General features: G+C 40.5%; 1 protein-coding gene across 1 annotated transcript in view; it reads left to right on the top strand.

Annotated features, from left to right (window-relative positions):
• Positions 1 to 10,870, top strand: part of rnf213a (ring finger protein 213a) — a 33,655-nt gene extending 22,785 nt beyond the window's left edge. The window contains exons 43-67 of the mRNA XM_069702850.1: positions 112 to 294; positions 512 to 678; positions 786 to 888; positions 991 to 1,105; positions 1,207 to 1,414; positions 1,534 to 1,730; positions 1,848 to 1,970; positions 2,060 to 2,170; positions 2,580 to 2,822; positions 2,920 to 2,995; positions 3,901 to 3,935; positions 4,025 to 4,125; positions 4,241 to 4,397; positions 4,541 to 4,715; positions 5,195 to 5,289; positions 5,433 to 5,684; positions 6,483 to 6,615; positions 6,948 to 7,031; positions 7,129 to 7,309; positions 7,557 to 7,758; positions 7,839 to 7,916; positions 8,009 to 8,206; positions 8,428 to 8,517; positions 8,672 to 8,850; positions 9,876 to 10,870. Of these exons, the coding sequence (XP_069558951.1) occupies positions 112 to 294; positions 512 to 678; positions 786 to 888; positions 991 to 1,105; positions 1,207 to 1,414; positions 1,534 to 1,730; positions 1,848 to 1,970; positions 2,060 to 2,170; positions 2,580 to 2,822; positions 2,920 to 2,995; positions 3,901 to 3,935; positions 4,025 to 4,125; positions 4,241 to 4,397; positions 4,541 to 4,715; positions 5,195 to 5,289; positions 5,433 to 5,684; positions 6,483 to 6,615; positions 6,948 to 7,031; positions 7,129 to 7,309; positions 7,557 to 7,758; positions 7,839 to 7,916; positions 8,009 to 8,206; positions 8,428 to 8,517; positions 8,672 to 8,850; positions 9,876 to 10,032 (3,643 nt within the window). The 3' untranslated portion in view covers positions 10,033 to 10,870. The remainder of the gene's footprint in view (positions 1 to 111; positions 295 to 511; positions 679 to 785; positions 889 to 990; positions 1,106 to 1,206; positions 1,415 to 1,533; positions 1,731 to 1,847; positions 1,971 to 2,059; positions 2,171 to 2,579; positions 2,823 to 2,919; positions 2,996 to 3,900; positions 3,936 to 4,024; positions 4,126 to 4,240; positions 4,398 to 4,540; positions 4,716 to 5,194; positions 5,290 to 5,432; positions 5,685 to 6,482; positions 6,616 to 6,947; positions 7,032 to 7,128; positions 7,310 to 7,556; positions 7,759 to 7,838; positions 7,917 to 8,008; positions 8,207 to 8,427; positions 8,518 to 8,671; positions 8,851 to 9,875) is intronic.
• The last annotated feature ends 2,863 nt before the right edge of the window (positions 10,871 to 13,733 follow it).

Here is a 13,733-nt window from a genome sequence, read left to right as displayed (position 1 = left end):
TATGTGGTATTAAAAACCTTTTGGATTTATTTTGGTAAATAATGTAAAATTCTTGAAATCCACAATCAAACCCTTTGTCTTCAATTGACCTTCGTGTTTTGTTTTTTTCAGGTTTGGTCTTAGAGTGTGCCCGGTGTGTATGGGAGACCCTCAAGATCCACTCTGCCTGCCCTGTGAACACATCTACTGTGTAGCCTGTATCAAACAGTGGTTGGCTCCAGGTCAGATGTACTGTCCCCTCTGCATGCAGCCAGTCAGCGAAGACTTGCCCATGGTCCCTTCAGAGGATATAAGGTTTGTACTTGTGTGTGGATTACCAAAAAAAAAAAAAAAAAAATCAACTTGAATGTGTTTTGATCCTCATTACGAGCAAAGATATGACGCAGTTCCTTCCACACAAACACACATTTTTGGACGTTATTAGTTCCATAGGTTCTTTGCACATTCATACCGTGTGAATCTGGCCTGTAACATTTGAACTAAACTTTGTTTTAACTTTTGTTTTGTGCAGGATTCTAATCAACCAACACGCTCAGTTTAGAAAACAGTGCAATGCTTTCTTCATCGACCTGGTGTCTACTGTGTGCTTCAAGGACAACGCTCCACCCTGTCCAGCTGTCATTCTTCATTTGCTGTCCTTTCTCATGGTGGAGGCCAGCACTGTTCCCATTCTCAGGGGTACTGTATTAAAGTCTTCTCACCCTGCTGGCTACATCCATGTCTGTGTGTACTAGTTTTTTGTTTATCATCTCCGGATGACCCTTTTGTGTTGTTTTTTTTGCCAGTTAATCGACAAATTCTGACGAAGGTGCTGTCGCCCTTTGATGACTCCGTGGATAAAAATCCAGTGGTTCGATCGGTAGTGCTTAAACTCCTGCTGAAGTACAGGTGAGGTGCTACGGTTACACCTTGTATATGTCATACTCGTGTATGTTTCTAATATTTGTAACAGTGTTTATCGTGTTTGTTTAATTTTCTCTGTTTTTGAAGCTTTGATGAAGTCAAAGATTACCTGCAGCAGCATCTGGTGGCAGTAGAGCAGAGCAACATCTTGGAGGAGACTGACAAAACTGAACTCTACTGCTTGTACATCAACTGCCTGGAGGTACACATGAATATGCAAGCTACATGTGGACTTCAGCATGTTGCACTGTGATACAGCTGGTTTTTAATGTTTTCGGTTTACTTTCTAACTTTTTTTTCTAGGATTCCATGTTTGAGAGGTTGCAGTTCAGGTCCACTGCAGATCAGCAGGCCTGTTTGCAGGATGAAAGTGCCTTCCTGACTGACTTCGTTCGACCACATGATCAGTCTGCTGTAACAGCCACTGTAGAGTACCTGCAGCAGGTGGCCAGAGTGCGAATGGACCTGGATATGGCTGCTAGTCTCATCGTGGAAAGATCGAGAGCCACAGGTGTGTAATTCTATTGCACACATACACTTCATTGTGTGTCAACATAATTTGCTTCCCATTCAGAATATGTACATTTTACAAAAAAGTAATTCTTCTTTCTCCTTTTAATCTCAAACCAGACTCCCAGGAAGGTGGTCAAAGTGGAACCGCAGCCTTCCACACCAGTGTAGTGAACTTGTGTAAGCGCAGTGGAAACGACTGGTATCGAGTCTATTTGATCCGGAAGATCTGCAGCCAACATGGAGTGGAGTTCGTCCTGAAACTCCTCAGAGTGGATCAAATGTCTTGGCTCTTCCCTGACGAAGTTCTGCAAAAGGTTCAGTAATCAGCAGTATGATTTTCAGCACTAATGGCCAAATGAAGGCAATGTTTACTTTTAGATGTCACGCTAGCAGTAATTAAATATCGTGGTTTTAATTATCACTGCACCCAGAATGAAGAAACAACACCAATAGACCAGTATCTTGTGTGTGGAGATGATTACAAGACTATCAGAAATGCTGTAGCAAAGGGAATGATGGAAGGCAAACTGGACGGACTGGATGAAACTTGTGAGGTAACGTTACATCACTTTCGTATTAGTAACTCAGAATCAGGTCATGACTCTGCCTTTGTTTATGTAGCGCCTTTGCTTTTTCATCTCAGGGGTGCAAATGCCTACCACAGTGGACCACAGTCTACCTTTTGCTGGCGCTGTACAGAGAAGTCACTACTCTCTACAGAGACACCAAACCTAGCTTCCATCCCAAGCCTACGGTGGGTCTTTAAATGATCATTTTAGAACGTTTTTTTTTTTTTTTAGCAGCCAGATTATTATGCTAGTTTTAAGAAAACTTACCAAGTTATTTTTGCTTAACCTATGAGGGGGGATTGTTTTCTTTTAATTTGAAAATTTCACTATTTTACAGAATATTTTGTTTTGTTTCTTAGATGAGAGTTTTTTTCAGTATATCATCTGACAACAAGCAGTTAATTATACTTAGAAATCGGATCCGTTACGAACTTATATCGCCATAAGTAAGTTAATTATTGCAGTGTTAACACATCCACATGCTTATTTACTTATTTTATTGTTTTAAGAAACTGAAATATGAGGTAATCTAACAATTTTTAAGTAGTTTTTGCCTATACATTTTCATATTTTTACATAATTTTGTACCAACAGCAATTAGAAGCCCTGGTGACGTACATCCAGAAATCCAAATTCCTTCACAGTCAAGAGATAAAAGGCTTCGCTCAGGCACTGGTGACCAACCAACTCGGGCCCCTGGTTGTCCATCCCGGGGCCTCAGGTGCTCGGTGTCTGCCGGTGGACTTGACTGTTCACCTGGCTGCTGTGTTGCTCTGTGGAAACCAGGGCATCTTAGCTCCCCTGCAGCAACTAGCATTGGCGCCGGCCAACATGCAGGTTTGTATAATAGCTATGATCAATGACTGCAACTGGGCCTCTTCTTCTCTGAAATGAATTGAGTGTTTTTTTTTTTTTTTTAAATCTGTTGCTACAGGCAGCTTTCTTGCCCACCATGCCGGAGGACATTTTAGCTGCGGCTCAACAAGCTCTGGGTCCATTGCGGTGGTACAGTAAGTAATAAACAAAAGAGTGGCACTTGGATTATTTGGGCCACATTAAGGATAAAAAAATAAAATAAAAGGAGGAGAATTCCTTTTTTTATTTTGCTTTTGAGAAAAAAGTTGAAATGTCAAGAAAAAAGTCAGAATGTTGAGAAAGTAGTTGAAGTTATATTCCCAGAATAGAATTACATTTCAAGATTAAAGTCAAACTTTTGAGAATAAATCAAACTACTTGCTTTGTGCATGTGGTTCTGCATGATTCCTTCTGTCGATGAACTTGTGCTTCAAAATTGGTTTTAGTGACGAGGAAATTATGTCTCTTTTAGCTCATAAACACAGTTTGGTAATTAGGAATTTGAAGAGATTGTGCCAAAAATCTTGTTCAGAAGGAGAAACCGCTTGAATTTGGAGGAAGTGGCTATATTCGTGCAAACTAAAATAGCTGTAAATTAACAGATGCAAAGGTATCGATGATTACACCTGTGCGCAACACAAAGAGGATTTGTTGTATCATAAGACAAATTACCAAGCTGTTTGATCCTGAAGGTGTTTAACCCACTTGAGCGCGGCATCTGAGGCGCAGGCTTCATCGCAACCGAGATCCATATGCGCTTCCTTTGCTTCGCAACATTTTGACTTCATTCTAGAAATATAATTTCAATTTTATTGTCGCTTTTTTTTTTTTTTTTACTTTATTTGCAAAAACCTAATTAATCTTTATTTGACACTTTTCCTCTTTTTTCTGGTCACTTCCACTTTATTGTCAAAATGCAAAATACAAAATAATCTCCCTCTTCTCATTTTTTTTTTCTCAATGTGGCCCTAATAGTCCGTCGTAGAAATATGTCAGTTGAAGTTGTTGCCCAACCATGCCAAACACTTTCACAGTCATTTTTGATTTACTCTTTCCACAGATTGTCCAAATGGTCATCCTTGCACCATTGGCGAGGTATGTCATGTTCAGTACTCTTTTTTTTTTTCGAGTATCCTTCTCATGTTTTGAGTGACGTTTCTTGCTTCTTGTTTCTATTTCTCTAGTGCGGCCAGCCCATGGAAACAAGTGAATGTGTAGACTGTGGTGCTGTGATTGGAGGCAAAAACCACGTTCCTGTGCCAAATTTTCAATTTGTTCCGTTGCAGTAAGTTGTCTACAAAATTCAAATTCAAATTGAAGCAAAAGAAAATCATTAATTATAATTTGATTCATGTGTATTTTCTTTAATTGGTATGTATTTATTCATTGCCTTCTGACAGGGGTGACCGCACTCAGACAGGCCACGTCCTCGGTGACCCCAGACGCAGGGGCAATCCAGACATGCTGGACACAAAGAGCCTTTCCCCTGTTCCCTTCACTATCGTCCGCATGCTCACTCACATGGCCATGCTGCTCGGTGCCTGCATCCAACCACAGGTACAGCGGCTTGGACAGAACTGAGTGTTTAAAATCCATAAATTCCCAGTGTGTCATAGCAGTGTTATTATTCTGCTGTTTGCACCAAAGAGGTGGAAGTCTGTTAAGCCATCCGCTGTTTTTTTTTTTTTTTATGTTTCTAGTCTATCTCTGCAATCATCAAGCCTCCAGTCGCTGACACAGGAGCATTTCTACTTGCTCACTTGAGAGAGGACATGAAGCATCTTATCACATCTCTGGGTAAAGGGACAGATGACACAATCAGTGCTGTTCACCTGCTCATCAACAGCCTCCTGAAACCCCACCAGCAACAGAAATGTAAGAAAACAAATGCTGCAGTACTCTAACACTAGTATGAGGAATCTGAATCTGACTGTGTGTCGTAGTCCAGTATGTTCCAACTATGCAGCTATTTTTTTGTTTGTTTTCCTATTTAGTTATTACTGAACCATTCTCCCTGGTTGTATAGTTTGTTGTCTTTACTGTAACCTGCAGGAGAATGACACAAGAGAACAGAGAAAGGTGGACCTCTAGTGGTCAAACATGTTATAGTGCCAGTTTACTATTTATGTGTAATGGGGAAGGTATGAAGATGTTAAGTTATGTTTTGATATTTAAAGTCATTCAAGTCAGTAAATGGAGGTTTTTATTAGCCCGGATTATCCTGTGGTATTTCTATCTATTATAAATTGATGAAGTAATTTGATTACATTTGTAAGACAGCTCTAAAATATGTGTGATTGCCGGATTCACTGGATTCAATTTCACTGTTAAACACAACTGGGCTTTTCTTTCAGGGCCTGCTCCTTACGACAATCTGCTCACCAGCAAAGAGGCTAGAAATGAATGGGAGATGGAAATGAGCAATGCCATCATCACCCCTCAGCTAAAGGTAGAATTATTTTAGCTCTGTATGTTTTCCAAAAGGGAACAAATACATCACAGAGTCAGATATTTGGAGCAAATTATGCCTCATAAGACAAGACAAGATCCTTACATAACATGTTGTTTGTTCTGTTACCTTGTCTTCCACAGCACTTGGACAGACAGCTGAAGGATGTGAACACATTCATCCGGGCTGACTCGCGCATCTCTGCCAACCCAATCATGAAGCTCATGTTTGGCGCTCCTCATCTCTTCTTGGCTTCGCTTCCCCCAAATTCTCTGATCCACAGTTCTGCCGTGTGGAGCTGCAGGGAGAAAGTGTCTCTGCTGAGCCTCACCCACATTGTAGAGCAGAATGATGGCAAAGACACCCTGCCTGTCCTCTGGAGATTTCTGCACAGGGTAAGAATAAAGTGACTGAACATGCAAGTCCACTTTTAAACTCAACGAAAAAAAAACAACCTTAGTCTTCCACTTATGGCTGGTTTCTCTTAGAATAATCTCTACAGACAGAAGGGGTTGCAGAAGGATGACATTTCGTTCATGTTCTGGTTTCAGTTTGTAGTCTGAGTAGTATTGAGCAGTTGCATTAAAGCGGGCTTTAGATCCATACAGGTAGGAATGTTTTGTCCAATGTCTAATCTCGGGACTCGTTGGCGTTCATCTGATAACGATTTAGCTTTTTATTAGCATCGTTTCTCCAGTTGTTCATTAGACTGTAAATAGCCTGTTCACGGAGAGGAAGTCTTGTCCCCGATATGCATTGGCTATCGTTGTTCACAGAGGCTAATTATCATCAGACCAATAGCCCATTGGTTTTGAGATTGCTCCTAAAACAGCAAGTCATACGTTATCGTCTATTTATACACCAAAGTCCATTGGTTTATTCTATATTATTAGCTACTTCAAGTGGACTCCTTTTGGGGGTCCTACAGCAGTGTTAAAAAGTGTTGAAGTTGTATGTAGGGTTCCACAATGTCCAGAAATGATGTATCACTTATATATGGCCAAACAATTGCACTAAAATATGAAAATATAACAAGTAAGCTAAAAATGTAACTGTATGACTAGCCCAGCTACACAACAATTTTCAGAAAAATTTTATTTTTCATTTTTCACACGCTTTACCAATTTAATTTAAGAGCATCTAACAGGCGCTGAGGTGAACTCCCTACCACGGATGTTATTAATTTGTTTTAGGAAGCAGAGGTCCGACTGGTGAAGCACCTTCCTGACATCCTCACACTGCAGAGGGATCTGGTTAAGAAGTGTCAAAACATCTCTGAGCTGACTTATGGCACCATTGCAGAATTTCTTCGCAGTCAGAAAGCAGGTATTAAAACTTTCTACACCTCTGCTTTTTAGTCTTTTAAATGGTTATGACTCACAAACATACGAGATTAAAAAAAAAAAAAAGTTCCATGTAGCTCCTAATTACCTCTTTCTCAGAAATGTCATGGTAAATTATCTGGCAATGTTAAAGACCTGCCTGCCAAGAAGTGAGTTGTTTTAACCTGAAAGGAGACAACGATTGAGTATTCTTAAAAGAGAAGATCCACTCATGTTTACAGCTATGTTTTAATATGCTGATCCAGTGTGCTGCAATTCTTGTCCCTGATTAACATCTGAACACAAACAAAAAAATGGTTTTCTTCGTGTACGCAGTTTCGCTGAAAGCCTGGTATGAGAACTACATAAGAGTCTTTCTGACAACCTGGAATCAGCTCAGAGTGTCTCTGGCAACCAACGGTAAATCCAAACACTAACAGCTCATACAAGCCTGTCTTTTACACGAACGCTGGCCAGTCCAACTTCATGATCTGACACAAATTAAAATGTTGTTCAGGTGAGATTAAGATCCCAGCGGACTTCTGCCAGAAGGACCTGGACCTTGACAGTGACTTCAAGGTGCTGTTACCACGGCGACAAGGCCCAGGCCTGTGCTCCACAGCCCTTGTCAGCTACCTCATTGCTCTGCACAACGACCTGGTCTACTGTGTTGACAAGCACACCGGAGAGGAGACCAGGTGGGGGCGCTCATGTCACATTTTTCTCACTTAAACAAGTTTGGCAGTGAAAAGACAAGTCAGTGAACCTCTTAAACAAATGCATACCACGTGATTTACAGCACAATTAGATAATAGAAGGATTGAAAGGTAACATTTAAATGTCAACATCATAGCTGGAGAGAGCTGATGACGGAAAAGAGCTTTCCAGCATCCCATAATACACTGACTGTCCGGTGACTGATTTTTCTTTTTATCTGTCTCCCAGCTACAAAGTGAGCCCTGCAGATCTGACTGACCTGCATGTGATTCGTTATGAGATGGAGAGGGACGTGATCCCCCTGGTTCTGGCCAACACCCAGTACAGCATCGAGAGGGGCCAGGAGACCCTTCATGAGTACAACCTGCCCAAGATCCAGCAGCATATCATCTCCCACTTCCTGCTGGGCAAACCAATCATCACTCTCAATGTGAGCAAATGAAAAGCAGAAGCACAGCGGCTTTGCCCAAAAATACGGTTTCCCTCATGTCTGTATTTCTTTTACCACAGGGCATTCCAACACTAGTGAACAGACACGACCGCAACTATGACATTATCCTTAAGGATGTAAAAACAAAAGTCAGCCAAGTAAGTTGTGACACACTAAGTGGCCCACTGAATCTATCATTTTATTCATCACGCATACATGATGCTGAAGTTATCCCTCATTGTGCCCACAGGAGCCTCTTCAGAATCTAACCCTCTTTGCTGTGGCTGGTGAGCTGCACTCCTACAGTGAGGTGTGTGAAGCCTTGTCCACGCTGGAAGTGGCCCTCGGTTTCCTCGCCATGACTGGGGGAGAGCCTCATATGCAGCTGTCCTGCTACCTGGAGGAGGTGCTGCGGATGGGAAACCAGCTGGCTCAGCATATCCTCAAGGTCGGCCAATCTCAGACACCGGTTATTTTATCCTGCTGCACGCTCTCTCGCCTCCACAGAACAACAAATGTGGCTTTTTTTGTTATCGGACTTTAAATTATACCATTCTTTATGTTTACTCTCGGAGTATTGGATTTAAATAAACAAGATCTTAATTAGTTTATGTGTTGTTTATGTGCTAGAAAGATAAAAACCTAATGTACTCCCTGTTTTGCCCACAGGCCTTGGGCATGTGTTGTCTGAAGCATTGTGTGGCACTATGGCAGCTGCTGGCTTCACTCAAATCAGAAAATATGCTGCGGCTCAAGAGGGTAAGAAACCACACTCTGGTGCTAGTGTACAGATTCAAAAGTGGAAATGGTATTGCTATTTATATTAGTAGTAGTATTAGTGATCTCTGATATTATAAATTACTCAAAAAAAATGTCTAATTATTTCACCTGTTTTATTCTCTTTGTTCTTCAGGATCCATTTGTGGGAGTTTCAATGAAGTACAAACAGGCCCTGGGTGAAGACGAGCACAGGCTGCTGACTGGCTTCTTCACCAAGAGCAGCGCTGACACTTTCATTCTGGAGATGCACGAGTTCCTGGTGCTGGTCCTCAAAAAGCCCGACGCACCTGATACCTACAGGCCTGACTGGGGGTAAGGCAAATATTTGTTAAATTATTAGTTAGGTGCACACTAAAATCGAGAAAATCTAGATAAAGTCTAAAATTATTCTCATGTCTGAAACAGTACTGGGTGACGGTGACTAAAGACTGGAGAAGTAAAGTTTTTTTTGTTTTGTTTTTTATGGTCAGGCTTTTAAAATGACGGGTAACAAAGAAAAGTGATGAAGGTGGAAGTAACTTAACACATGTTACATTGTTGATCGAAACAAAAACGGCGAATGTAGTTTAGTTTCCCTTTTAAGCCACATCGTGTTGAACACGCGCAAAACTGAAGTCAAATTCTGTCAGTGTGGCTCACTAGTGAAGCAAGTTGGTTGTTCAGGCAAAACCACAGAGAAACGTTGTTTTGTAAAAATGTCATTTTATTTGAACAAAGAAAATTCATATTCTCATGAAAACCTGAAGCTGAAACACTTTGCACCAAATCACAACGGTTCCCACATGAGCGACAGCTGGAAAGGAAAAACTCCCTTTTAACAGGATGAAAACCTCCAGCAGAACCAGACTCAGAGGTGGGCGGCCATCTGCAGAGACATGCAGCTACAGTGTCAGGGATACCCTAAAAAAAAAAAAAAAAAAAAATGCACAAAACTACATTGAATGACCACAATCCGGAAATAAAACTATGGGAGGGAGAATGCATGAAGTTAATGAGATGTAATGGTTCGATAAAAATTGAATGGAGAGTGAAAGAGAGTGGGAGATGAGAAGAGCTCAGCGCGTCATAGAAGGTCCTCCAGTAGTCCAGTCCTAGAACAGCATGACTAAGGGTTGACTCAGGGGCACCTGAGCCCACTTTAAATATAAGCTTTATCAAAGAGGAAAGTTTCAAGGAAAGTTTTAAGCCTGAAGGCTCTGCCCTCCATTTTACTTTTGGAAACATATAACAAAAACACTATCTTAGGTATTTTAGCTACATATTTTAAAAATGTATTTCGTGTTATGATTTGAATGACTGCGAGATCTTATTTAAAGTCCTTGGTTCGTCTCTTCAAGCTTGAAAGACACACTGGTGTCTTACATGGAGCGCAAAGACATGGACATCCCCCCTGATGTGGAGGAGCTCTTCCCAGAGGAGATCTATCTGTCCCATTATGTCGAAGCCTGGAAGTTCATTGTCGTCTTCAAGCAGGAACGTGGTCAGAAAAAGTGAAGAACAGATGATTGGTTGTTGTTTTTTTGACTGCCTTCTTTATTTGATATCATTTATTCCCTCAGATGAAGTTTACATCTTGAAATGACAGTATTGATATATCATGTCTTTACACATATTTATGCAGAAGAGATGTGCCTTTTTTTTAAAGTACTGATGTTGAGCTTCATAGTGCCACAGAATAAGCGTGCAGTTCTCATTTACAGTTTATCTTTATGAAGACGTTTTTTGATTATCTGTTGTATCTTGTTTGGTGTTACTTTCTATTTTCCTAAGAATCTACACGCACAAAGTTTCTGCACATTTGAAGTCTTCTCGCTTGCACTGTACTCCTTTACTGATAATGTGAATTTGAAAGAAATCTGAATTTACTCAGGTACAAAATGTGTAGTAAAGTGAAACTGACCTCAATCACTTTATCAAGAATAATGTGTCTTTCAGACAATCTCTTTCTTATCTTAAATGGTCAGTTTTTCTCATTTCCATCCCATTTTAATCACCGTTTAGCTGTGTTTTGCTGTTGTGTCTTAAGTACAAGTCCGACTTGTCTTTTTTTCTAGTTCCAAATTTGTTGCCTTACATTCGTTTTTTATTTTATTTTATTTTTTTTTAATTTAATTTTCTTTGACTTTTCATTGCTATTCAGCATTACCACATAAAAACAATGCACTTTCTGTTATAATTTCAATATTCCAATTCATATTTCTTTTTTTTCCATGTGTGCTTCGTAAGACACACAGCTTCCAATGAACTATAAATATCACCTGTGTGTGCTTGTTCATGTTTGTTTTGTGTACTCTGAGATAATAACATATTTCAAATGTGGCATCTTATTCAACTCATGCTGCTGTGTCTCAGTGCTGACTCATGCCCTTTATTTGTTTCATTATTTGTCAGCGTGGTACGGCAATATCTTTTAATGTGTGGTGAATGATTCTCCCTGCCATTGTACACAAATTGGATAATTTCCTCAATCAGCTATAAATTAGACTGTGGTTAGTCTTAAACGCTGTTGTCCTAACTGAGTGCGATAGTGGAATATTCTGCTCAGCAGGTATTTGGCAACAAATGTGGATGCTGTACAAAAAAAAAAACAACAACCAAAACAAAGTCATACAGAAATAGTTTCGTTTTTACTTAATCAGGTTATGAAAATATCCATTTCTGTTAATATCCCAATACAGCTGTGTTGAATGAAAGTTCAGTATTGGTGCTAATAAGCTCATGTTCTATTAATTAAACTGCAGTGCCTCTGTAGAAATGTTCACAAATATCTGAACGATCCACAGACATGACCGGACGGGATCGACTTGTCTACCAAATACATATTTAACACATTTCTGTGCAACTTCCTATCGAATCTATATGGAGTTCAACTCGCACGTAGGTGTTACGCGGTAGATTTTCAGCAGCCTCATACTGTAGGTCACAAGTTAATTACTCCCTATTTACACATTACATCACTGCCAAAAGCCAGCACAGGCCACGTATGATGCAGTGTTCAGGAAACGTCTGACTGCCAAAGGTTTTGTGACTTTTTGACCCTTTGTTGGTGGGAGCTCAATGTGTTTCTGATCAGGCTGATGGAAATGATAAGGACAAGACAGCCGCAAGAATGCCGCTGGACGGCTCCTTGATTCAATTTCCTCTATGCCAAAGTCGTGTTTAGCATAACAATGACAAATGGGAGCGTTTGCCTGGTGAAAGTAAACCATGCCAGCGACCACCCGCTGCAGCCAGTAAAAGATATCCACAAGACAAGTCTGGCATACACTTTAAATTTCGACCTCTTCCACTCAAACAACACTTTCTCATAATGACGCATGTAAGAATTTAATCACCAAATACTCGTGAAGTATTTCATTTCATGTGGAGAGCCAGAGCTGTCAGCTGGCAGAATTCAAGAGGAACGAGTGATGCTGACACCGTGGCCTATCTAGCCGTGTCCTCGCTGCTCATTAGCAAACTCTACAAGTTGGTACAAGTACTGTATGGGGTCAACACACCCACAAATGGGTCACAGGCGTGATTTGCGCAACTCGTTCCTGGGGAACAAGCTTCACTGAGCAAGTTCAATCAGTTTCACTTCCAGTTCTGTAGGCTTCAAAGCCACAATGCCTTTGGTAACAAAGGGAAGGAGACAAAGAGGCCAAATTATTTTCCCTGCTCGCTGTTTTTTTTTTTTTTTGTCCTTGTTTCCTGATGAGGAGGAATTGGGGGCAAAATTGTTGTTCACCATGGCTCACATTTAGTGATGGTTGATGGACATTTGGGAAGACTGGGTTTGGTTTCTAAAACCTGACAGCGATGGGCATGTAGAGGACATTTTGTCTCCAAATGAATTGCTTCGCTGCGTCATTAACGTAATTATTGCATCAGAATTGTCCATAAAAAAAAAAAATGTTAGTTAATATTATTTTTAACCACATTTTAAACAAAACCACATTTCAAAAAAGATAGAAATGTCAAAAAAAATAATCTTTTGAAACATAGAAATGTTAAATCTAAATCAATCCTCATTTCATTTTTGTCCTGAGTTAATCTTGATGTCCTCAGAGATGTCCTATGTGAACTGTGCCCGGATCCGTAGACGTTTCTAACTTAACCCTTCGCACAACAGCCTCAGATAGGCAATTCATCAAGTTCACACCTCTGACATCCAATATCATTCACAAGCTCCGATGCCAGGCAGGCGCTCGTAGCCAAAAGGCGGCTACGATTTTAATGACTTTGGTATGAATTCAGTACTCTGAAATACCCACGAAACCCTCCAAAGCACACCAACGGGCTACTGTATTTTCTGTGGGGGCATCAGGCTTTACTGGCGGTCTGGGGAAATGTTTTCTTTATATTATCCCTTCAGGGTGCTGCTGCTATTGCATTATTATCAAATTAGTGAATTTTAATTACTACGTCATCTGAAATGTATGTGCCAGGGTGGGTCACGATGGGGTGAGTGCAGAGACCGTGTCCGGACTCTTGGGTTGCCCCGCCTGCTGCTGAGATCAAGAACAGAAAAGAGGAAAAAAGAAAAACCTCAGTGAGCACATCTGTGAATTATATTAGCTAATTGTGTGCACTTCTGCTTGCACTCAACACTTGGGTTGTCCTCCAAGCACAAGGAAGAAATTAAGAGAGCTGCTGCCATGTTGTTCTATTAAATACGTGAAGAGAAAATACAATTACTGGTTAAGTGGGAACATACCACATGGGATTACGAGAGGCACAGCGTTTTAGGATTTCAGACTTTTAATTTTTTGCAATGTACTTGGACCAGTTTCCCAGCAGCACCACAAACAGAAGGCAGCAAACAGACTACAGTATTACAGAGCATTTGATTGCAGCTAAAATGTATGTTGCCTCTTCTATATGTTTGGTGTAAAATACTTAATTAAAGGCTTTAAAGAGATCCTTTAACTGCAAAATTACAGACTTTCATCACTTGAAAATGTCTGATTTTGCCCAGTAATGAGTCCGTAACAAAAGTCACCTCGGGCAGAGAAATCGTAACTTTACCTGTTTTGTTACTAAAGCTTGAATTTCAATACCAAACTGTCTGCTGCGGCGAGACAACTCGGCCTCTGCGTTCCATAACAATAACAGCACATATTGAATTAGATTGTTATGGTAAGATGAGAGGTTGTTTGAGAAGCTAAGAAATATGTCTGCCATTTCCTAAATAATACCAAGAAGCAACAATA

Source organism: Brachyistius frenatus, unplaced genomic scaffold (genome assembly GCF_029030835.1).
Source record: "Brachyistius frenatus isolate BFR_SWC_R1_liver_20210118 unplaced genomic scaffold, ASM2903083v1 Contig_43, whole genome shotgun sequence".
Lineage (NCBI taxonomy): Eukaryota > Metazoa > Chordata > Actinopteri > Embiotocidae > Brachyistius > Brachyistius frenatus.
This window is presented reverse-complemented; position numbering and strand designations above follow the sequence as displayed.